Here is a 26,373-nt window from a genome sequence, read left to right as displayed (position 1 = left end):
AAGTTACCTTTCATCCTTTAGTGCTCCAAAGATAAAGCCTCTGGCTCAGTCAACCTTGCTTCATAAGACATTTTTTTCCAGTCTCCGTTGTATCCTCTCTATAGCTTTGACTTCCTTCCTGAAAGGTGACTAGAACTGACCAGGGTTTTATAGAGCAACACCACAAACTTGCGGCTCTTGAACTCAATCTCCCAACGAATGAAGGCTAGCACGTTATATGTCTTCTTAACAACTCTATTAACTTGTGGCAACTTTGAGGGATCTATGGATGGACCCCAAGATCCCTCTGCTCCCCTTCATTGTTAAGAATCCTGCAATTAACCACATACTGCACTTTCGAGTTCGACCTTCCAATATGCATAATTTCATACTTATCTGGATTGAGCTCCATCTGCCCAATTCTGCATCCTGACTATATCTTGATGTAACCTCCAACAACTTTCTGCTATCCACATTACCTCCAAACTTTATATCATCTGCAAACTTACTGGCCCATCCCTCACTTCTTTGTCCAAGTAATTTATAAAAATCACAAAGAGCAGGGGTCCCAGAACAGATCTCTGCAGAATGCCAGTAGTGACCAACCTCCATACAGATTGCGTTCCATCTACTACCACTCACTGCATTTGGCAGGCAAGCTAATCTTGAATTCACACAACCAAGGTTCCTTGGATCCCATGCCTCATGACTTTCTGAATAAGCCTATCATTGGGGAACCATGGGGGAACTTGTCAAGTGCCATATTAAAATCAATGTACACGTTTGCCACCCTACCTTCATCAATTTATTTTGTCACCACCTCAAAAAACTCAATTAGTCTCCTGAGACACAACCTGCCCCTTACTAAATCCTGAGAAGACGAGGCTTCTCTTAATGCTCTTAAATCCTGTCGCTAAGAATCTTCTCCAATAAGTTTGTCCCCCACTGACTTAGGATTCACTATCTATATTTCCCAGGATTTTTCCTATTCCCCTAAACAAAGAGGACTACATTAGTCATTCTCCAATCCTTCGGTACCTCTCCTGTGGCCAGGGAGGACCAACACCCTGGCAATTTTTTCCCTCACTTCCTGTAGCAACCTGAGATATATTACATCGAGTCCTGCAAACTTGTAAGAAAATCACACTTTCTTTACCTCAGTCCTCCAGCACATTAGTTGTTCTGCACTGACCTCACATTCACCAAAGTTCCTCTCCATGGTGAATACTGAAGCAAAGCATTTGCTAAGGACCTCCCAGACCTCAAGGCACATGTTCCTCCTTTATCCCTCAGAAGCCTTATCTTAACTTGAATTATCATTCTGTTCTTTGTGTATGTGTTGAACGCCTTAGGGTTTTCCTAAATCGTTCTTGCCAAGGTCATCTCGTGTCTTCCTCTGGTTCTCCAAAGTCCTTTCTTAAGTTCCTTCCTTGCTACCATACAATTTTCATGACCCCTTCCTGATTTTTTTTCCTAAACCTTGTAATTTTCCTTCTTTTTCTTGAGCTTCCTACCTTTTCCCTGTCTCAGTGGGCAGCTTATTCAGAACCCCATGCTAGTGGTTCTTAATCATCCTCCACATTTCTGCCGTATATTTCCTTGAGAATATCTGTTCCCAAGTTACTCTCCCCAGTTCCTGTCAAATTCCTTTGTGATTTAACCTTCTTCCCCAATTAAACACTTGCCTATACTCCTATCCATATCCAAGAAGTTGTGGTCACTGACTCCAAAATGCTCATCTGCTGAGAGGTCTGTCACCAGTACAGATTTATTACCCAGTACTAGATCCACCATGGCCTCTCCTCCAGCTGGCTTGTCTACATACATTGACATGAATCCTTCTTGGATATACTTGACAAATTCTGCCTCATTTGTATCTTTTGCCCTACGGAGGTGACAGTCAACAGCAGGGAAGTTGGTCTCCCATAACAACAACCCTCTGCCAACTGTTTGGTGTTTTGTATTACAGCAGAACCTCAACACTAAATAGATTTGTGTCACAGATGCTTGATTGTATAACAGTATACATTATAACATTAAATTATCTGCTATTTTTTGAAATAATTTCCATCATTGACACACATGTGAAACACTAACTATGTAAATTACAACAGAGGTAAGTAAGAAGATCATGAAAAATGATGGTGGCATGTCATGGCATTCCCAAATTTCAGGTTTTATTGCTGGGCAATGAATATTCGATATATTACGTTTTGGAGATGTATGATTGTCCTTTATGAGTGGATCAGGCTTTGACCTACTTCAGCCCAAAGGATAGTGGCCTTTTCAACATTGATGAACTAAATTACTCAAATGGAAAGATTGCAGTCTGCCCACTCTATTTCAATGGCTTTCCTCCATTATGTCATGCTGTGATTTAGAAAAAAATTAGACGTCAGATATTTGAATCCACCTTTAACATTGAAAAAACCTGGTGACCATTTTATTCAATATTTTCGTATGACTCAAGCTAATAAACAAAATTGAACCTCTTCCAGTTTGTTTTTCTTCTCCAAGTGTGTTGAGTTTACTCAGGAAGGATCTCTTTTCGAAATTACTCTCAGAGTGGATTGACCAGTTTTTAGGTTTTTAAAAAAAATTTTATCAGAGTTCAATTTTTTTTTCTTGTTTTATGCATTAACTCTTTATTTCCTTACTCAATGTAACTGTCAATATATGGAAATATTGAATTAATTTGAAAGTACTTGATCGTTATATTCAAGGACAATGTATGTTACTTTTTCATGTTTTCTGTATGTATTTTTCCTTTTTTTTGTGGAAAATCAATAAAAAGATTAAAAAAGAGAGAAGATAATAAGTATGAGCACCATGTTTCTTCATAGGAATCCTCAGCTAATTGGATTAATAATGCCCCATGCTATAAAAACCTGTTTATTACATTTCAGAAAAGTTTCCCTATCTTGTGGGATGAAGTGCTTTCCCACTTTTACTCAAGATCCAGATTTCTTCTTGAGAAGCAGTCTTGCACAGAAACAGATGGTGCATCCAGACTAAAACAATGAAACATTGCAAAGGGACCAGAAATAACGTTCAAAAGCCCTGGACAGCAAAGAATCATTCATTAGTCATGATTGGACAGTGAGTACCAGCAGAATCTTCTTCGGTGCCAATTTATTCATATTGAAGCAAAACAAGACTACAAAATATTTCATGCTTATATGTGCAATTATGCAGAATTATAACAAGGCTCGCCTTGTTCTTTTCAGTGTGTTGAAGTGAATCTACCCAGTGACTTCACTTCTACATCTCGCCCACTATATCTTTGATTATGCCTTTGACAGTGAGCTTGATCTCTAATTTCACAGTACTGTTCCAAATTTAGAAACATTGAATAACCAAGTTGGAAATGTTACAAATGTGTACTCAGACACCACTTTTATCTTCACACCATCTACACCTCACCACTGCTCAACACTCTGCTCGCCTCATCTCCAATAGTACTCAACCATCAGCCCATAAACAGGTAGGCCCAGTTACGTAGAGCATCAACAAATACAGAGAGATACTCAAACAAGCTTGTGAATTCCCATTATAATAGGTTCTTCAATCTCTTTTCATAACATGCAAGGTGAAATCAAACCAACAAGGGAACCTAGTTGTCCTCTGGGCTTTCTTTTTGAGAAGCAGTCTTGCACAGAAACAGATGGTGCATCCAGACTAAAACAATGAAACATTGCAAAGGGACCAGAAATAACGTTCAAAAGCCCTGGACAGCAAAGAATCATTCATTAGTCATGATTGGACAGTGAGTACCAGCAGAATCTTCTTCGGTGCCAATTTATTCATATTGAAGCAAAACAAAACTACAAAATATTTCATGCTTATATGTGCAATTATGCAGAATTATAACAGAATGCAAAATGTGAACCAATGTGTCCAATAATGACTGCCACAGGATATTTGGAAAGGAAGTGAACAGCTATATCATGTTCTTTATTATCATTATCTCACTTAAATCAAAAGATCTGTCAAAGATGCAGCCCTTTCAAAAGCCAGTAAGAGACAGAGTTGTCATCACAGCAGAGTATTTGAACTCAGATCAAAAAGGAGCTGCAGGTATGTCACCTTGTGTTCTACATTTCTGTCGGTGTTAGGCTGGTTCACAAGGTTAGATCACATGCTAATTGAATACAAAATTGGTTTGGTGGGTGGAGTCAGAGGGTGGTAGTGGAGGTGTGTTTTTCATAGTCGAGACCCAGAGCCAGTGATGTGCCACAGGGATTGGTGCTGGGTCACCCTTTGTTCATCACTTATATTCACTTTTGATTGAGAATGTAGGAGCAGATAAATAATTTTGCACATGGCACAAAAATTGATGGTAGAGTGGGCAGTGAATAAGATTTCTAAGGTTACAAAAGCATCGAGATCAACTGGGAAAGTGGTCAAAGGAGTAGTAGATGGCATTTAACTACAAAGTGATAGAGAGTTAAACCAGGGGAAAACTTATACAGTAAATGACGGGGCCCTGGGAATTGTTATGGAATAAAGAGATTAGGCAATGCAAGTACGTAGCAACACAGGTAAACAAGGTGGTGAAGAAAGCATCCAGCATACCTGCCTGTATAGGATGAGTACAAGAATTGAGACATTGTGTAACAGCTATATAAGATGCTGAGGCTGCATCTGGAATACTGTGTGCAATTATGTTTGTTATACTGGCAGAAAGATATAATTAAGATGGGCAGGGTGCAGAAAAGAGTCACAAGTGTGCTGCCAGGACTGGAGAGCTTGAATTGCAAGGAGAGACCAGATTAGCTGAGTCTCTTTTCTCTGGACTGAAGGAGGCTGAGGGGTGACCTCAAAATGATAAGGGATAGAGAGAAAAAGGAAGATAAGAGTTTTTTTTAAGGGTAGGGGGTCTAAAGGTTAGAGGAGAAAGGTCAAATACGGAGGAGAAAGATTTAAAGAGGGTCTGAGGGGGCGTATTTTTTCACAAAGAGTGTACCTGGTGTATGGCTAGAATTCCAGGAAAAAGTGGTAGGTCAAGTTCATGGAGAGGAAAGGTTTAGATGGACATGCAGGAATGGCCAAAGGACCACACAGACGAGTTGGAGCAAAGGGTCTGTTTTTGTGTCATTTAACTCTGTGACTACCACAAAAACTATTGGTGTCCCATTACTTTTGCTTAGGGATATAAAGCTAGCGCAGTGGGACAGCAATAGTTTTTGTGGTGAGCCAATGAGTCGCAAACCCGAGAATTAACAAGTTAGCAGAAATGAAATCACAAGCACACAGGGAAAAAAAATATTTCAGATGTATACCAGAATATATTAGCTAATGAAAATGGAAATAAAATAAACACTCTGTCTAACTATTTGTTAATCATTCAGTACAAAAGAAAAATCAAAATCATCCAAAAAACTACTCAAAGAAATAATTATAATTTTTAAGCTAATTTGGTTACAAGGCAGAATCAAACAAATCGCAAAAATATAGGAGGCAATTCTTTGCGTAAAAAGGTAAAATGGGTGATAACAAGTCACCAGCTCCTTTTACATCCTCATGATGTATATAGTTCTACGGATTTCTCTAGAAATTGGGAGAAACGAAAGCAGACGTGCTCGAGATTATTAGGCATGGGACATCTGTCAGGAGTGATGGAATGGGGGAACAGCCAGTAAATTCAAAATGAGAACCAGTCTTCAAAAAGTGTAAGTTCTCCACAGTAATCAAAAGAGACACTGCTCCCTATTCCAACTGTTAACTGCGGGAGGCTGTACGAGATTTGCTTTAGAAACTGACAAGTCAATTACTTCAATCAACACTTGCGTAATGATACTTTATCAAACAATGCAACTTCTTGTGATATTTTAAGGCCATCGAAACCAGCCATTGAGCCTGGAACATTCTGATTCTGTCCCATTGTAACTCCATAGGGGAAGAAAATACATAAACGCCTATGGTCCTCACTGAAACCCTCATAATGAAATCAGGAAAGGTATGTCTGTAACGTCAATTAATATTTCAGTTGTTTGTATATCCAGTCAATCATCCCATAACAGTGAAACAAAGGAAGTATATTTTGGGTGACTGGCATTTTGTGCTCATAACTCCTGACCAGCCACTAGTCTGAATATTCAAAGGGGTTTTGCTCGATGGGAAGGTGCTTCCATTGTCAATATATAACTCTGCAGTTACCTGTCTGCACTAGAAATGTTAAAGTAGGTTATTTTAACCATCGAAACAGCTTACTGCTATCTTTGCAGTTGAAGACTATAACACATCTCTGTACTGTTCAGTATCAGAGGAGGAGAATTAGATTCTCTAGACCTGTATGTGATGAAGTGACCTCTCACATCCACCAGTTTCAGCCCCTTACAGCTGCGATACAGACACAACAGGCCGCCAATTCTCTCTCACCGATTTTACACAATTGCTCCAGGTCGAAATTGCAGCATTTAAGTGAAAATGATGCCTGAACTAACCTCATATAAAAAGTGGCATATTTGTAGCTGCTGGAATCACTCAAATGAACGTCCAATCAATACTGCAGAACAACATTACTGATAGTTCCACTTTCAATAATGACTCTATAATGTAGATGGCACCTTTGCAGCAAATAATAGCTCATAAAAAATAATATTCTACACCATAGTAGTTTCATTTCTGACAAAGTTTCAAATTTAGATAATATTTATCATTGTCACAGCAGTATTTACCACGTTGAGTATTTCCTGTAACTATTGGAACACAATGTAAATTAAGTTGATTGAATCAAAAATAGTTCAATCTTTTCAATTGTTCAAGATACTTTGAATACTGTTTGCAATGAGTATATATTTATCTGAAATGCACTGTATACATTACATAAGCAATCGCAGATAACTATTATGCTTCAGCAGTTATAATACAAATCGTGAACTGAGAAACTGTCCAAGTTAGTGATGCTGCTTTACCCTGCCATTAATGTTAAAAAATATATATGCTCCTTCCATCACCTGGTCTACACAAAAATTTTAAAATTACCTCCACATAGACATTATCATTTCTTGCAAAGTCTCCATTCTTTCTTGGAAGAATATGAACATGCACGTGCTGTGTAGAAAAGAGAGAGAAAAATATCATTTGAGAGCTAGAACTGTGTGAGAACCTTTCACAGAATAAACACAGATAAACTTCACTCAGCCCCTGTGTTAACGGAAGACACATTTGCTTCTGGGAATTGAGTTTTCACTTTTAAATGTTTTTGGCATTACTTCATTAAACAAAGGTGGAACTGGAAGGAAGAAAATCAAGTTCATTAGAAATCCTTCTAAAGTTTATTGGAAATTACAAACAATTAGTTGAATTAATTTTCCATAATAATTTATACCATCTGTTTTACATCCCCAATGAAAAGATTGGCAACTCCGGATGATTTCTTGAACATCAACTGTGACTTTACAGTTGAAGGGCTGGATTTTGTTTTCAAGTTGTAACTTTTGATGAAAAATCCCTTGTTGAATAAGGAAATGCTAATTTAGTTAATGAGGAAAATGCAACAGTAATGGAGCAAATGAAGAAAAATACATACAATGCATCAACTTATATTATCTCAAAATGATAATATTTCTTCATTGCTTGTGACGTTATATGGAGATAAAAAAATCATCAAACTTATGCTTCCATTTAACCAGGTAAAGAGAGCGAAAAACCTTTTATGCAGTAGTTCTTCAGCTCACCCTATCAATTAGCGTGAAGGGAGAGCTCTTTTATCATTGCTGTCTCAACAATGGATACTCAGAGTTCTGTTTATAGCTAGAATGTAATAAAACATTCCACGGCGAAGAGTGAAAATTGCATGTAAAATACTCACCTGTTCAGAAAGCAGTTCGTTTATTTTTCCATGGACGTCGATCAGACTACTTTCCAGTTCTGTAGAAGTTTCAAATTACCTCCAAAGTTTATGATAAACATATTCATTTATATATGCACACACACAAATGGCATAAATTATATGCAAATGTATCTTCCCATTATTTAATTATACAATCAAAATGGAAGATCCTCGTAATACTCAGCTAATTTGGAAGGATTCATGGAGAGAGAAAAACAAAGCTTATAGAGTAAAAACCTCTGGGATCCAGAATTCAAACAACTGGCAAAAAAAATTGAGCAAAATAAATATAAAAAAAAGAATAAAATGATAGGCAAAAAAATATGTGAGTTTAAAATTGTAAATGTTCTCTGAAGTAACACATAAACCTTCAGTGAAGATGGGAGCACATATTCAGCCAGTGGAGCTCTTTGGTTGTTCTTTGTCCATAGCTTGTTTCAATAAAGTTTGAATAAAGTTGTGTTTGAATTAAATGGCGTCACCCAGGACGAAGAGCTGGTTGATGCTGCTCGTCATTCTTAAAGTGTTTTCTTATCCATGCTTAGTTGGAATTGCCTTGGTCAGAGGCTTTATCTGTAAACTTGTGGGGTGGGGGGAGTAGGGTGTTAATTATCTATAATGTTATTGTTCTTCTTTTGGGCAACTCTGTGAAGGGGGAGAAACCTGAAGATGCAGCGAAAGTTAAATGTTTTCAAAGAATGTGTCTAAAAATAAAGTAAAATGCTTTAAAGTTTACTTATTCAAGCAAGTGAAATTTGTTCAGGGTAGGTACAGTAGAGTATTTTTTATCTTTTAAACTATTTATTCTTAATGCATGCGAATTAGATAGGGATTGTAAGAGTAAGGGGAGTCGTCTGAATGCTACTGGTACCATGTAAACCAATACTACCTGTCGCATGGTTGGCTGGTCGACGACTAAACCAGTTCCCCCACCAGGCTTGCCTGGTGCAGAGGGTGGATAGACACCCTACACAATGAAAAGCAAGACCTGTCAAAGGGAAGGGCAGACAAACTCTCTCAGAGGGTCAACAGCCTTCTAGCAAACATGTGCTGTGAAGCACGGGAAGGGCATCCCTTGCATCAAAGCTTGGTCTGCAATAGAACTTCCTCCATCTGTCTTGGACCTCACATGCTGCTGGATCCAGTAGGGGATGTCCAGTAGGTGGGTCTGGACCTGCGCAAACCCCTATTCACCTCCATCCATTCACACATCGACTGTTCCTTTCTGAGGAGTGGGGTATCATATCAATCCCCATATACTGACTGAAAGGAACCATCATCATCCTTTGGGTTGGATAACCAGAGCAAGTGTAAGTCTCAAGCAACCGGAAAATAGACATCTACCAATGCCAGATACCAGGGGTTTTACTGTATTCAGATCAATCACTTTTCACCTAAACAGATGAATCAGTAGTTGTGACAAATTATTACAAACTTGACAGGTTACCTCTGTTTAACTCACTGCAGAAGCAGCCCAATCTAATTAGCTTTTGGCACTTTTTGCTTTTATTTCAGGTTTGTAGCATCTGCATTTTTTTTCCCCTTTGCATTATTTCATTGATGATTGTTTGGCAAACAGCTTTGAAATATAGATTATGTCTCCTCAGCTCACAACACACAGCCAAGATCTATATTCTAGCATGATCTCTCCACAGGTTCCAACGTTGTCTGATTTCAGGACTCGAGACCTCTAAATTTCAGTCCTCTGCAAGAACATGAACTAGTCCTTCAGCAAGTAGGTTCCTGCATCTCCACTGGTAACACAAATGCCACTTCATGCTTGTTCTGGGATTCATCAGGTGTTATTCCTGAATTCCCCAGAGTGAAATGTATCCATAAAGCACTTGAATGATGCAGTGTGCTGGAAGGTGTTGGCTTTTTGATCTGCACTGGGATCTAATGCTGTTTCATTGGGAATGTCTTGAGGAACAGAACAACAGATGGGAGAGTGTAGGCTGTAAATCATTTATTTAATCAGTATGCAGTTTATACCTTATGGGACTGTGTTGGAAAGCATTTGTTTGAATCAGTGTACAAGGGCAAAAACATGTTAAAGATAGTAAACAGCCTTAAGGTGGGGGAAACCTCCAATTTTTCACCTGACCGTTTCCTCAAATTCCAACACTCCAGATTTTAGAATGGCCTGTCCATAAGCTTTCAATATGCAAATAAAACCCTCTTGTGCTGTTTTGTGTGTTTATTATAGAAACATCAGAGTCTGGATTTTAATATTTTGTCTTACCGAGAGCAGGGAGAAAGAAACAGCTGGTGGGAAGTGAAAAAAAACACTGAGTATAATGTCTGTGAGTGGCTCTTTCAACCAGTCACTAAATTAACATGCGTTTCTGAGTTTCCTTCACAATTAGGTTGAGTGTGTGTGATGGTAACGTGTATAACTCGGTTTCAGCTCCATCCTTTTAATGATAGATGCAATTATGATTCTGGAGTTGACTGAATATAGGCTAGGGCAATAGAATAGAGAAAAGCTAAAGGTATTGTGGCTCCTTGCTCAATGTCATGCTGCAGGCTAGAATGATCCACAGGAATTTCATATTGCTTGCTGATGTGAAGAGGAAACCAGCTAATGAATCAGTAAGAGTTCAGCTAAGGATAAGGAAGTGAAGAACGTGCTCTGATCCTGGATGCAGTGCTGCGAACTCATGTGACATCATTACATCAGGCAAGAGAGTGCTGGCACAAAGCCTTCTTTTGATGTGCATATAACTCATGCCCTTTTATTTTGCAATTTTTATGCAGGGGCGAAGACTATTGGACGTCCCTGCTTCGCTGCACAGAGAGCTTGAGAATCATGAAATGGACTGTGCTGGGGTTTTGGCAATGATGTGTTTGAGCAAAGAAAGATTTTGTAACATTAATATGTGGCTATCATGGATCCATACACAGCAATGGGGACACCAAGAAAACCACCTTAAATCAAATATACCAGCCTCGATCTTCAGATACATTGCACTGCTTGCTCAACATTACAGGAAAGGGATGTGTTCACACAATTCTAAAATAAAGAGTGCTGTGATCTTGAAAACCAGGTACATTCAACTGGCAGCAGACCATGTCTGAAATGATCATTGGTAATTTGCTGATAAAGCCGTCAAGGGTATGCTGGAATCTATAGTTCATGGTCCCAAATCCTTGATGAGAGACATATAGTGAGGACTCTTATCAAAGTCCCCCTCCTATCCAATTGATATACTCTGCAGGTTATCCCACTGGGAAGGGTTAATTCCATCTCCAGGCAAGAACAGGTGAAGCAGCCAAATGATAGAACCAGTATGAGGGGAAAAGTCCCATCAGTGGCAGCCAAGAACATCTAAGACATTGGAGAAGGTATTTGAGCAAACTACCTCCAGCTGTACTGAACCTACTTGGATGAAAACACATGCATGTTCAAAGGAGAAGGGTCATCAGGTCGCACAAGGCCATGAATACTGGTGTGTGCATAGCATTGGAGAATTAACCATCTATTATTTGGGTTCAGATAAATACTATTTGTTGTCTTGGTAAGGGCTTTGCAACCTCCCCCCCACCCCACCCATCCTACCCCTTTTCAAATTTTTCCGAATAATAAAATAGTAAGGGTTTGAAGCCCGTTCAAAGTATGCACATGTTTTGTTGTGAAAAAAGGGTTAGCAAACTCAGCTGGACAACAAACTTGTGGAAACATTGTGCTGATGTTAATTCTGCAGCATTGATGGCATCCACAGCTACTTGCCGACAGACATTAACTTGCAGGCCTAGAAACGGTGGCTTATGATGTACATAAACAGTCAAATGCAATATCTATATGAACATGGGTTTTCCTTCTTAAGTTTTGTTGAGATCTTGCTTCAACAGTTCAGATGCCTACATTGTAAGTTCTGGAATTCCATCCCTAAACCTTTCTTCTGTGCTACATAGCCTTCTTCCCAAGTACCTTCCATAATATCATTCAATTTTGACAGATTTTGGCCCTCAATCCCTCTCATGTCTCATCTGTTGTGCTGCATAGCCTTCTTCCCAAGTACCTTCCATAATATCATTCAATTTTGACAGATTTTGGCCCTCAATCCCTCTCATGTCTCATCTGATTGTCCCCCAAATCATCCACTAAAGAGAACAGTTTGATTTGCAATTTTTGCACCGTGTACTAGAATTATTAACAATGTCTACTGCTTTTCTGCACACAGATAAAAAGGAAAAATCATTTAAAATAGCTTGAAAATAATATCGTAGCCTTCTGACAGTAACATGCCTTATGAACAGTATATTCTGCTCTGTTGACTTGGAAGGACTGGGAGGTACAGGTCTTCTAACTAGTCAAGAGACTCTATGGACTGGCAGTTCCCTTGTTTTGATTTTGAGGTGGGGGTGGGTGGGAATGGGGAGTGGATGTCCCAGAGGTGGGTCTAAAGATGTTAAAAAGCAAATGTGGCTGCTCTGACTGATAGAACAGAATGTAATACTCAGGCAGTGTTCATTCAATGTGGTAGAATGAATAGCTTTTACACCTCTGACTTAAGATAAACTAACATTTATCATATTTTCTAAACCCTCTTCAAAACCATTCCCCTCCACTCAAATTCCTTGGCATGTTTAACACTCCTCAATGAGTGGAAAACCATCTCACTGACGCATGAGTCACACAGATGATTTGAACAGATTTCCCCAAACCCCAGCCCATTCCTTCCCATTGAGCTCCACGGTAACAATTTACGGAACAGATCCCCAATCCTGGACTGCCAATTTTTTCCAGAATCTATTTCTTCCTCTTCCATGCAAATGTGATTGGAGAAACTTGCACAATGATCTATTACATTCTGCTGTGAAGTTTTACTGTCTCTCTGTAGTCCTGGAATAACTGGGTTGCAGCTTAGCAAAAGGAACAAACTGAAAACATAAGAGTATAAGACCCCATGTACCTCTTCATAGCAGGAGACAGATTCACCAATTCTTTCTGCAGGATGGGTCTTACGTGCACCAACTCTCAGTAAAGGGAAGGTCCCGTGCATACTAACGCCCCCTGGGGAACCAATCCCACGCACACCTATTAACTCTGCTGAACTGGTCCCATACATAATGATCCCTTCTGGGGTACAATTCCAGAGACTTTTCAGTTCCATGCACTGACTCTCACCAGGTGGCAATTTAAATTTTACATTTCTAAATTTAGACATTCAGCACGGTAACAGGCCCTTTCAGTCCAGGAGCCAGTGCCACCCAATTATACCCAAATCACCTCCAACCCTGGAACGTTTTGAATAGTGGGACCAGAGGAAACCCATGCAGACACAGGGAGAACGTACAAACTCCTCACAGACAGCGCAGGAATCAAAGACCAGTCCCATTGCTGGTGCTATAATAACATTGCACTAATCACTACACTAACTGTACTGCCATGACTTTGAGACTTTCTGGGGTACATGGACATCAATTCTGTTGATTCCACATTTGTCACAATTCGTTGATTAGTCTTGTCATTCAATCTTTAATTTTCTCTGCATAGCTAAAATTCTAATAAAATTAATAAATCTGGAGAAGTCAACAACATAGAAGATCATAGATTTGCCCTCTATATTGCAATAAAATATAATGCTATCGGTTGTGGGGAACATGATAATATCCATGGTCTATGCAAAATCATGTTAAACCAAGGATGCATGGTAATTCAGATTGAACACTCACAATGTGGGGAATTTTGACAATATTTTTTTGTGGAAATTATTTCATACACTGATAGAATGTTAATAATCTCAGCATTCCTTCCCTCAGTTCTTGATGATATTGAGCTGCCTCATTGAAAGGCTGCAGTCAATGTATTCAATGTTCTCTTTCAGTGCAGTGAAGTAAAGAGTGCCTAGAAGAGATTGACAATTTATTTGCAAGGCAAATGTGTGAAGTTGAGGATAATTTACAACTGATGGTGCTCCTTTCGAGCTATTGAGTTTTTCCTCCTGGATGGTAGCTGTCACTGCATAGAAGATGTTGTACATCTTGTTGACAATGCACACCATTTCTGAAATGCACCATTGGGAAAGAAAATAAATGGTTTAAATGGTGGAAATGGTGAGAATCAGGTGGGATGGTTTTGAATATTTTAGATATCGCTACATCTACGAACAACCATGCAACTGAACAGTTTTCCACTTGACCTGACTGTGTTTGTCCTTGTCCACTTTTCCAATCATGTTCTTGTAAGAAAGCCTACTGCAATCATCCAACTTCAACAAGAACATTGAAGATTTATTTTCAAAGATTTACTTGCTCAAACAAAATTGGGGATTATGACAGACAACTTTAAGATGAACACAAAGATCATTTTAGCTTGTCTGTATCACATAGGAGTTGGAGAAACATTAAATTAACTTTTATTAAATTTAGTATCCCTAATCACATAATGATGTTGACGCATTGAGTTAGTTCAAATTACCTAAAAATGTTTCGCTGCTGATTTTCATTTGGACTGAGCATCTGATGCCTCTCATGTCAGTGTCCAACAATAGTCGGTCAGTATTGATGGATTTGGGTTGCCCTAATACTGCTTTTCCATGGTCACAATGTCCTGGTGAAACCTTTCACCAAGTTTGTCACTGACTGCACCAGATCCGCAGGAAAGTAGTCCGAGGGCAAATGCAGAAAATGAATTTTCAATGACATGTTGCACTTTATGGTTCTGTATGCTTGAAGCATGTTAAAAAAAATGACCGAAAATATCAAAAATAGGTTATATCTTTTAAAAAACTGTGTGACAGGAAAATTTTGAGGCAATTTTCATGGCCAGCAGCCCAAAATCCATAAAATACACCCAAAAGTGTACAGGAAGCAAGATCTACCTTGACCAATGTAGTCAGCCATTCTACACATGTATCTCACATTTCTAACACTCAGTTTTCCATTCTTATCTTTACGTCAATTCAAATTTCATTCTTCTCCCTATATTTACACCTCCTCAGATACGTTGCTATCTCCTAGCTTTTCCTCATCTCTAAAACCATCGCCACCACTCATATCATACAATTGTTCCCATTCTCCACCCTTACACTGACCTTCCCTTGTTTAATTCCCTCCTGACTCTGAAAGTTTAAAGACATGTTAATACTAATTTTCCAAGTTCTCATAAAGGGTGATTGGTCTGACGATGCTTGACTTGCTGGGAATTGCCAGTGTGTTTGGTGTTTAGTATTCCATCACACTCCTTTCTTGAGCTTTGTCGATGGTGAAAACTTGCTATGATTGCAGACAAACTATGACAAGTTCAGTTAATTCTGTGATCATAATGAATCCTCGGATATTTATAGATGAAGATTCAACAATGTAAGGGGAGATGCTAGGATCTCACTTGTTGAAGGTGGTCAGTGGCATAAATGTTATTTGCCATTGATCAACTCAAAGATGACTGCTGAATGCAAATATTAGCTGCCTCATTTTTTTAAAGGAAAATATTGCTGTGATGGAAACTTGGCCTATTTCCAGGACTTTTCACCACCCGCTATTTGAACTGAACACTATACAATGATCAGCAAATATCCCAATTTGACCTTTTCAATAGTGGGATTGATGAAATAGTTGAAGATGGCTGGGCTCAAATATCATCGGGAAGTTACAGTATCAAATGGTCCTGGAACAATGTTGCTCATTTCATTCCAACCATTTCACTTTAATAAATGTAAGGTGGTGTACATTGATAATTTAAAAATAATGTCTTTTTGCATGCTAAGAACAATTATTCTGAACAGAAATGTTTAATCTTGGTTTCCATTAATGCAAGGTTAGTTGATTGTATCTCCATGGAATAGAATTGAGATGGCACGGTTAGCGCAACGCTGTTACAGTACCAGAGATCAGGACTGGGGTTCGGAACCTGTGCTATCTGTAAGAAGTTTGTACATTTTCTTATGAATTGTTAATTTATTTTTTTTTTCATCTTATTTTGTGTTAAAAAATAAAAATAAAGACATTTATTGTGTGGGTTTTTCCCAGGGGGGGGGTGGTCCTCCAGTTTCCTCCCACTGTTCGAAACGTACCGGGGATGTAGGTTAATTGGGTGGCACAGGCTCGTGGGCCGAAATGGCCTGTTACCATGCTGTATGCCTCAATTTAAATAAATAAATAAACAGATTGCCGGATATATAAATAAATACATTTAAAATTTAAAAAGGTTTTCTGTTGTCTTTTGAAATCCTGGCTATGGGGAAATCACTGAAGAGGCAAAAATTGACCATCATCCATACACACCTGCTGATTATGCAGTTGAGTGGAGTCTAGTTTATCTGTTATACCCACTTGGTGATTCAATACTGAAGAAAACTGCCAAACTATTATTCCCTGGGATAAAAGGAATCGGTTTGGTTAAGTATGTTGTTTGATGCACCACAAAAGAAAGCATTTTAGATCAATTGCTTCACTTCTATTTGTTATTTCTTTTTGCTTTTCAGTGAAAACTAAGGCCACCATTCTTTGAACAAAGTATGAAAACTTCTTTACAGAATTGTAAGTTCAAGAATATTCATTTAATCTTGTAATACCCTTGATTTAATAATCCTCCAGGCCCTTGAAATAGAATATCAATCTTAACTTGCATTTGCACATATTGCTAACAGAGACTTCTGGAAAATTTCTGAATAATCAAATATTCATAAAATGTATTTTATATCTATGCTTGCATTGCTTTGATTTTCTTCCTTTTCAAAGCAATTTATACCTATCTTGAGTACCTGACAAGTGGATCTCAAATCAGTTAACAATGATTGGCCTGTCTCACATAATCAAGTTACTTCAATCTGTGCTCTCTTTAATGGACTGGAAATATTTTAAGCCCCTAACAAAGCAATAAATAAGAGTACTTGATCACGAGGTGATTTATGCACCTCAAAATAACTTAGGTGCATTTACAGGCATGATCATAACATTAACACCAGTAGCTTGAAGCACGGTTTGCTGCATCTAAGTGTTAGAGCAGGGGTCTCAAACTCAATTTACCCGGGGGCCGCTGGAGGTAGAGTCTGGGTGAGGCCGGGCCGCATCAGGTTTTCCACAAGAAAAGCTCTTACAAAAACATTCCAATGTTATCAAATGTCTTTATTTTTATTTTTTAACACAAAATAAGATGAAAAAAAATAAATTAACAATTCATAAGAAAAAAAATAAAAACAATCAGTAAAAAATAAATAAAATGAAAATAATATTAATGAAAATAATAATAATACAGCAGATATAGAAGACTGAAGAAACCACATATAGTTGCTGACTGGAGAAATGTAATTATTATTATTCAGATTCAAATGTCTGTATTAACAGTTCTTTAACCTTTAACTTTCTGAACATTAATGGAACATTGAACATAAACTGTTATGAACTTGTCTTCTTCTGCCTACTTCTTACTGCTAGAGATCTGGCAGCGCTTCCTCTCGCATAGCCGAACCACATTTGGCTTAAGGGAGGAGGCAGTTGAGACCCTCAGTAGGGCTTGAAGATGCTTGTCAGTAAGTCTGGACCTGTACTTGGACTTATTGAAGTTCAAGGTAGAGAAGAGCTTTTCGCACAAGTATGTACTCCCAAAAAGACACATGGTCCGCTTGAACATTCGGGAAAGCTCAGGGAAGCTGGGGGGCAATTCTCTCAAAAATTGCCCAAGCTTGTCTGCTTTTCCACTCACCTCCCTGAACTTGGTTTTGAGTTCAGAGTTGCACTGCAGGTCAATGAGCACCATTTGAAGCACAGGAGGGGCATCTTGCACATCAAAGGAGAAGGGGTCCACAAAAATTTGAAATGTGGCTCTGTTTCAGTGTTTAGCTGATGCGTCTTTTCCGCTTCTTTTTCTGTCCCGCTGAGCAACAACTTCCGGGTTCAGACTGGCTGCCGAAGCGCGTGAAGCGGAAATTGCGCATGTGCCGCGTGCATATAATGACAAATAGAAAATGCACACAAATATGCTTATATTCGCAATAAGCCCAGCCAAAGTCCCACCCCCGTGATTGGTAGGTTCGTTCAGCTCCGCACACAACACTGAAAAGTGCCAATCATATCAAACTCGCGGGCCGCACTAACATTGAACTTTAATATTAAGGCAGGGCCACAAACTATCGTCCCGAGGGCCGCAGTTGGCCCACTGGCCGCAAGCTTGATACCCCTGTGTTAGAGGATGGTTGTTAAAATATGTTTTAAAATTGAATCATGCAATGTCTCTCTCAAGCACAAAACAGATGGTGAAGGGTCAGATTTGGTGGTTTTCCAACATTGCATTCCAACTGACAAAAGGCAAAGGAGGAAAAACCCAACACCCAACCCCAACCAACCATTTTTCCCCTGCAGCCGCTGCAACCGTGTCTGCCTGTCCCGCATCGGACTTGTCAGCCACAAACGAGCCTGCAGCTGACGTGGACTTTTACCCCCTCCATAAATCTTCGTCCGCGAAGCCAAGCCAAAGAAGAATTCCAACAATAAAGAACATGCAATGGATATGGGTTGTTGTGAGTGAGGTTTGTCAGTCGGGCCACAATGGGTCTCACTTGTTAACAGAAAATGCATATTTGGTGGGCCAAACTATCACCTGTAATTGAGAATATCATCTAAAATCACACTAAATAAATAAAAGTGAAGACAGAAAATATAATACATTGTGGCGGCCCACAATTGCAGAGATCGGGCCGGCATATCACATGGCAGCAGACGCGGACAGAGATCGCTAAAGCAACTCCCAGGACAACAAACTAGAGGGGGTAGAAGCTGGGGCAGCATCAGACCAACTCAGCAGAAACAGGCTGGGGAAGAAGGGCATTCATATACACGGATGTTCCCGCCCACTATTGTTATTCACATGGCTGCCTCAGTCAATCAGCAAAAACAGCGGGAACTTGAACAGTATAAAAGCAGCCTTTCCAGCCCTAATAAAGGAGTGAGCTTAACCTGCCACATTGTGTGTGTGTGTGTGTGTTTCTTTATAGCGGTCGGCTACAATATGATCTGCCACTTACTCATTCGGGCCAGTGAATTTGAAAGTTAACACCCCACCCACTCAAAAAACAAAAAAAACAAAGTCTTGTATTCAGAATGCCAGCTGTTCACAATTCAAATCCAAAGGCTAACACTTCCCCTTACCCCAGTGAGAAAGCTGAACATGTCTGCCCCTAATCTTATCAAGAATCTCTGAAGGTTAGATATGCGGGCCTGTCCCAAACGAAAGTGAATTCTGGGAAAAGAAAAAGGTAGGGATAGCAAGTTAAAGAACCAAATCAGCTCTTCAAAAGTGCTCTTTGAAATTCCAATTAAGAAACAAGGTCAGACCCAAGTGGATAAGCCTGGGTTCAGCACTAATGTGGGAACTGGCCTCACTGGTGGTTTGGAACACAAACCTGATCTTGAACACTGCATTCCAACAATAAAGAACATGTAATGTATATGGGTTGTTGCGAGTGAGGTTTGTCAGTCAGGCCACAATGGGTCTCACTTGTTAACAGAATGGTACTACAGTATTTGATCTGGTGTTATGTGCCACCTGTCATGACTTCAAGTGGATCCCCAAGAACAAGACTGACATTGAGTCAGGCTCTAGGGACGAGGCAGACAACATGTGCAGGCTTCAGGTGCAGTCAGCAATGACACTCTACCATCATCAAGATCAACTGGATGATCATGTCACCAGTCATTCTTTTTAAGAAGTTTTTCTCTCCCAGGGTTCAGAAACCCTTCCTCAGTTGGATTTACAAGGAAATTTATATTCTGTACCAATATTATACAGTGCACACATCCCACCTGCCTCTTCTCCATCACAAGGGGACCAGGAGTTCCAAGCTCCCTGGTGCTAAGGAAGTCCAGCAGGATCTCCAGACCCCCAGACCGCTTAAATTGTAAATTTGTAAATAACTGTACATTTTTCAATTTTTTTTTCTGAATCCATGTTTTCTGACTTTATTCACAGACCCTAAATTCTACAGGAAGGGGTGAATGCAGTGAACTGGGATTCACTGGTAGTGTGTTGTGCTGTTAGCTGGCTTCTCCCCCCAGCTCTGCCCCCATCTGTTCACATATAACCTTGGTTTCCCGCCTTAACCCAGAACCCTTCTGAAGACTACTGTGAAACCCTAACCATAGTTAGAAGCTAATAAAAGCATTTGTTGTCCCTCCAGTTTTGAGAGCTTTTATTCGCGCTACAGTGTAGACCAAACATATTGTGTAATCCAGTCTGTCTTGTGATGGTTCTTCAAGTTAATCATATTGACAAAAGATTCTGATCTGTTTCAATTAATTCTAAATATAAGACTCAGTGGAAACAGAATCTTGCTCAGCACATGCAAAACTACATGAAATCAAAGCCTTCCCCCCCCCCCATGTTCTGGTTTGCCTGATTCTATAGATTTAGTCATACAGCATGGCAACGGCCAGTTCTCCCCACAAGCCCATGCCACACAATTACACCCAATTGACCTGTATGTTTCGAATGGTGGGAAGAAACTAGAGCTCCTGGGAAAAACCCAGGCAGACATGGGGAGAACGTACCAACTCCTTTCAGACAGTGTGGGATTTGAATCCCGGTCCCAATCGCTGGCACTGTAACAACATCATGCTAACCGCTACGGTAGCCATGCTGCCCATATTCCTGGTATATTCCTGCTTCTTTCCATTCTATGAGTGTGGTGATACACCACTAGCCTACTGCAGGGGGCAACCTGTGTACCTGCAGAAGAGCACTGGAGGACAAGGCAACACCAGGCCGGCTGCCAATCAGCTGACCTGAATGGACCAAGCCCCACCCAGTCAGCTGCCAATCACCCTCCGGGATATAAGCTAGATCCGGCCCCTTGAGGCCAGTCTCAGAGCCAGCACAGCCAGCTCTGTGGAAGTTTATGTGGAATAAAGCCTGTTGAACAGTTTTTATGTTCTGTGTCTGCTTTTCTGCTCGATAGCACATCACAATGAGTTGTTTAGCATTGTAAGTCCTGCTTGGTGGTCAGGACCATATTGCTCAATCATCAGCCCTAAAAAGGCAAAGCTTGCAGCTACTCTGCTTTCATTTTGGTCAGTGTTAGATTCCATTAAGAGCAGTGGTTTATCTGAGGTCAACAATTCTTGGCCTATACTTTTTTGCAAATGAAAATGTAATTACACTGAGATATTGTTTGTTGTTATCAAATATTGAACTTCATAAATCAGAACAAGAAAGTGAATTATGATGGGTGCAGATCACACAGATTGGGTGATCACTTCACTGAAAACTTTCACTGTGGGTCTACCTTTGAGTTTCCTGTATCCAATAATTTTAACTCCTCCAACTAGTCCTGCTCAGATGTTTGACTTCGGCCTCATCCACTGACAAGGTCAAGCTAATTGCAAAGTTAAGGAACAACACATCACATTCCTCCATAAACCTAACAGTATCAATATCAATGTTTCCAATTTTAGGCAATTCACACACCCATCTGATTCCATTGTTTCCATCTTTACTGACTCCTGTATTTAATTTTCTCTCTCTCCCTTTACCTGTTCCTCCACTTCTCACACCTTCTGTCCTACACTCTATTACTGATGTGCCTCCTCCAGCTTCTTTTTATTCGTAATATTCCCTTTAGTCTCAATTTGGATGCTTCTCATATCCTGTCCGATATCTAGCAACTGAAGAATCTTGTGTTTTTTTACGATGTACAAGCATCATTATTATATTGGAAAGCATATTTGACATAACAACTAACACAAAACCCATTTCAAAGACTCATGCCTCTCTGAAATCCTGCCTGTAAGTTGACTCACTGTGCAGATTGAGTCTGAGTTTGCTGCATTCGTTCCATGCTGCAACAAATAAATCGATGTGATATTCATGAGAAAAATCAGTACAAATGTAAGAAACTCTTTTGAAGGAACTATTGATGTTTGTTAACATCCTATTATTTACTCACCAAGGAAAGCGAAGTTGCTTAATTATTATTCAGTGGACAAATCACAAACTTTTAAATAGGCAAGTGTTGGTTTGAAGATGGAGATATGGGGCTGAAAATCCACAGGGAATGTAATAGTGAGGCCAATGAAGTTGGAGAGCTGCCTATTGGCAAAGTTTACTGCAACCTCTATTGGAATTCATGTTTAAACCTCATTATCCCACCAATTGGCATGAATGTTTGGTCATAACAAGTAAGTCTTGATTTAAGAGGACTCCTGGATTTGATTGCCTGAGGTCATGGAGGTATTTCCTATATTTCTTCCCTTCAATTGTCCTTGGCTTTCCCTTTTTTTTTGCTTTCAATTTTTATTGCCTTTCCCAGGAGCATATATTGCAATAGGGAATGAATCGGAAGCAAAGAAAAAAGAATAGTATTCAGTCAGGATGCTCAGGTCATCATTCTGTGGGAAGACTTGTGTGTTTGACAATATTGTAAATTCTTTAAACCTTCAGGTATCTCATGTGTGGGAGACTTGATACACCTGCTGCCCTTACTCATTATTGTCACAAGTAAGATTCATGGGAAATAAGATGGGAGCAGATTCCCTGATGCACAGATTTTGACAGGAATGTTCAAATTCATTGATTCCTCACAAGAATGATTTTTTTTTTCATTTTAAATTTGGACATTCAACTCAGTTATAGGCCATTTCAGCCCACGAGCAAGTGCGACCTAATTACACCCAATTAACCTACAACCCTCCCCCTGCCCCCCGCACCTCCCACCCCCACCCACATTTCGAAGGTGGAGGAAACTGGGGGAAATCCACGCAGACACAGGGAGAATGTGCAAACTCCTTGCAGACAGCACGGGATTTGAACCTTCGAACTCGTCCTAATCGCTGCTCCTGTAACGGCGTGGTGCTAACTGCTACACCAACCAAACTGCCCAAGATTTTTATTTTCAACACTTCTTAGCATTAAAACAGGCAATGGAAGAAACAAATAAGGCAGGATCTGTTGGAGCTGGCCACTGCAGACTGTGTGACAAATGTGTCATCTTTCTCTCTTCAGGAAATTTAATAGGACCCTGGCATCTGCTGTTTCTAAAATTTTGAAGTAAAGAGCAACATGATAGAAGTGAATAGGCCTGGTGTTATACTGCTGCACACGACTCATCCCCAGTACCGACCGATTTCTGTAGCTCTTAAAGGTAGCATCGATATCTTGTCTCATGCAGGGATGTTCAGTCTCTGATGACAATGTTGCAGAGTCCCTGCTGCACTTTCAAATGAGCTGGTAGCGTGATGGTTGGTAACTGTACTGATTTTGATATTCAGAGGCAGTTTTTGAATTTTTCAATGGTCTGTGTAAAACAGTGCTGAACACCAACCAGAATTTCTTTAATGAATAAAATGCAACTCTTCATTCATAACATTTCCACATTGAACATCACTTGCGGTTTTCGTCTATTTTTGATACTGACTGCTTTTTCTGTTCTCGTCTTTCATGGAGACTGAGAACAAGGCATATTGCAGAAGGAAGACTATTTTGCACTACTGTATCTTTCAAAATGATCAATCGAAGAGGAGGAGTTGGATGGGTGGAGAAAAGTTCATGGAAACTGTTCAAAGCCTGTTGTTTATCAGGATTCTTCACTTTGGGACTATGAATCCTCTCTTAATAACTCTTCAAATCGATGATCAGTAAGTTCCTTACATATGTGGGTGTTGTAGCATGAAAATAAGTTCTTTTAAATAATTCCATTCCAGGCTTAAATGCTCCAGCCAAAATTCTAACGTTTGCATCTGCAGAAGAGGATGCAGGCCCAATGAAAATATTTGATATGATTAAAAATAAGATAGGATAAAAATCATCTAGAGAAAACCAGAACTGCAGGTGCTGGGCTCTTCAACAAACAATGAGAGGCTGGAGAAACTCAGCATATTAGGCAGTATCCAGGGAGAGAAATGGTCAGTCCATTGGGCTGCCAACCCGAAACACTGACAAACTATGAACGCTGTCCAACCCCAACCCACCAATTTTCCCCTTCAACCGCTGCAACCGTGTCTGCCTGTCCCGCATCGGACTTGTCAGCCACAAACGAGGCTGCAGCTGACGTGGACATTTACCCCCTCCATAAATCTTCGTCCGCGAAGCCAAGCCAAAGAAGACATACATGTCACACATACAACTCTGAGATTCTTTTTTCTTGTGGGCATGGCAGAATGATCACTAATTGGTAGTGCAAAAATTAACTGTCCGCATTGTGAACATGTAAACAATCAAAAGAACTGTAAACAGATAACAAATGCAAACAAACTGATTGTGCAGAGAGGGCAAAGAAAATCAATAATGTGCACAAGCATGAGTCCTTAAATGAGTTCATAAATGAGTTTGTTGTTGAACCTGGTGGTGTGAGTCTTGTGGCAACTATATCTCTTTCCTGATGGTAGCAGCGAAGACAGGGCATGTGCTGAGTGATATGCTTTGATGATTGCTGTTGCCCTCCACCGTGCTTTCTTCACAATTGCCATTGGTGTATTGGGTCGAGGAAAGATCCTCCGAGATAGTGACTCCCAAGAACCTAAGTGTGCTCACCCTCTCCACCTCTGATCCCCCAATGATCATTGGATTGCACACCTCTGGCTTTCCCTTCCAAAAGTCAATCAGCTCCTTCGTTTTGGTGACATTGAGAGCAAGGTTGTTATTGTTCCCCCATTCAGCCAAGTTTTCAATCTCCATCCTGTATGCAGACTCATCGCCATTCTTTATACAACCCACCAGCATGGTATTGTTGCCAAAGTTGTAGATGGTGTTATTGTCACACCGTACTACACAGTCATAGGTGTAAAGTGAGTAGAGCAGGGGGGGACTAAGAACACAGACCTGTGGTACACTCCGGTACTGATGAAGATTGTGGAGGTGAAGTTCTTACCAATCCTCACTGATTGTGACCTGGAAGTGAGGAAATCCAGGATCCAATTATGCAATGGGGTGTTAACTCCCAGGGCTTGGAGTTTGCTGATTAGATTTGAGGGGATGATGGTGATAAATGCCAAACTGCAGTCAATAAGGAACATGCTAATGAATGCATCTTTGCTGTCCATGGCTTTGTGTAGTTTACATTATTTACGTAAAATGTTGCATTGTCCAAAGTGGAAAATTGAGCCAAGGCAACAGAGTCAGTTAGTGATGGAAGTAAAGGTGGTGTTTGGGGAGGGACCAGTCAAATTTGTCAAATCCTCCCTGAACTTTTTGAATCAAAACTTTGTAGATACACAATTTAAAGAGTCCTAATGAAAATCAGGTACAGCATCATCTAGAAAATGAACAAATTACCAAAACTAGAACTGGCATTGCCAGAAATGCATAACAGGTTTGAGATATCAAAAATGAGAAATCATACATTTCTAAATATTATTTTGCAGAAGAGGGGTTATGCTTTCACAATATATATTTTATTTTGAATGTTTTAATTTTAAAATAAAAAAATATATATAACTATTTATCTATTTATTATTTACATTTTTTGTAAGCATGACACCTTTTGAAAAATAATATATCTGTCATTTGCATTTCTAAATGACAGACATCGTTTATTTCAAAAAGTCTGCTTTTATTTCAGATCTTTGCATTTAAATTTTTTTATGGACGAAACTACCATTATTTTGCAGCTGACTCGACTGAACATATAAACGAGCAGTAAATTAGTCAGCTCAATTCTTACAGGCTGCCAGATTGATGGCAGATCACCCAGTGAAATTGGTCTGCAATTCTACTATCCCACATCTTCAGTGAGTTATTCTCAGGCACCAACATAAAACCCTCAGGGAATCAACTAAGCTCAGAACTTTCGCTTATTGCTTGCTAAAGGCACGAAGCTCATGCCTGCAGGGAATATGATGCATTCAGACCACCCACAACCAGACATCACAGAGGTATCCATCATTCACATTACCAGAATCTTTTCATGTTGCTTTTGAAGCTGCAAACACTCAGATTCTATGGTCCTCTCTCTCCATGGGCCTTTAGTTTTCTATTTTTACACACAATGGACAGAGCTATGTGTTCAACAAAACTCCACCTGAATTTACTAGATGAAGATTATAGATCCACTGCAGCCCATCTATTCCAGAAGACTAAATGCAATTAGCCTTAAACTAGTACTTGTCATCAGCTAAACGCAATCACTTTATTCCCAGTGTTAAAAAAAAAATCTCCAGTTAATCTACAAGGTCATTTAGATATTCTTATAATGTCTGCACACTGTCCTGGAGAGCACTGACTGGTTATAACCTCAAAGCAATGGGACCAGAGAATTTTCACACCAATTAACTTTAATATACTCATCAGATCAGAACCCAATTCCAGATGACCCCACATGTTTTCCTTGAATAATATCTAAAAATAACTTGGGCTGACAGAGAGATAGCAGAGCCATTGTGAGCTTTGAATTTTGTATCCATTCTGCCAGATTCAGATTAATTTTCCTATGTTATTTGAAGGAGGAATTTAAATACATTTGAGCTGAAATTTTGGACAGCTGCAACTAAATTAATTGTAAAATTAGAAAGAATGTTACATGATTTATTGTGGAAAGTCAAAGCCAAGAGTATAAAATATTCAAGGGAAGTAGAAATCTATTCTTGTCAAGACCATAATGAGGAAACAATTATCATTATTTTGTTGC

At 39.6% G+C, this 26,373-nt stretch overlaps 1 protein-coding gene across 1 annotated transcript in view; it reads right to left on the bottom strand.

Moving 5' to 3' along the window:
• Window positions 1-26,373, bottom strand: part of LOC138764119 (uncharacterized) — a 612,644-nt gene that overhangs the window by 235,819 nt on the left and 350,452 nt on the right. Inside the window, exon 5 of the mRNA XM_069939530.1 lies at window positions 6,967-7,035. Within this exon, the coding sequence (XP_069795631.1) occupies window positions 6,967-7,035 (69 nt within the window). The remainder of the gene's footprint in view (window positions 1-6,966; window positions 7,036-26,373) is intronic.

Source organism: Narcine bancroftii, chromosome 5 (assembly GCF_036971445.1).
Source record: "Narcine bancroftii isolate sNarBan1 chromosome 5, sNarBan1.hap1, whole genome shotgun sequence".
Lineage (NCBI taxonomy): Eukaryota > Metazoa > Chordata > Chondrichthyes > Torpediniformes > Narcinidae > Narcine > Narcine bancroftii.
The sequence above is the reverse complement of the archived record's forward strand: the minus strand, read 5'-3'. Positions and strand labels throughout refer to the sequence as shown.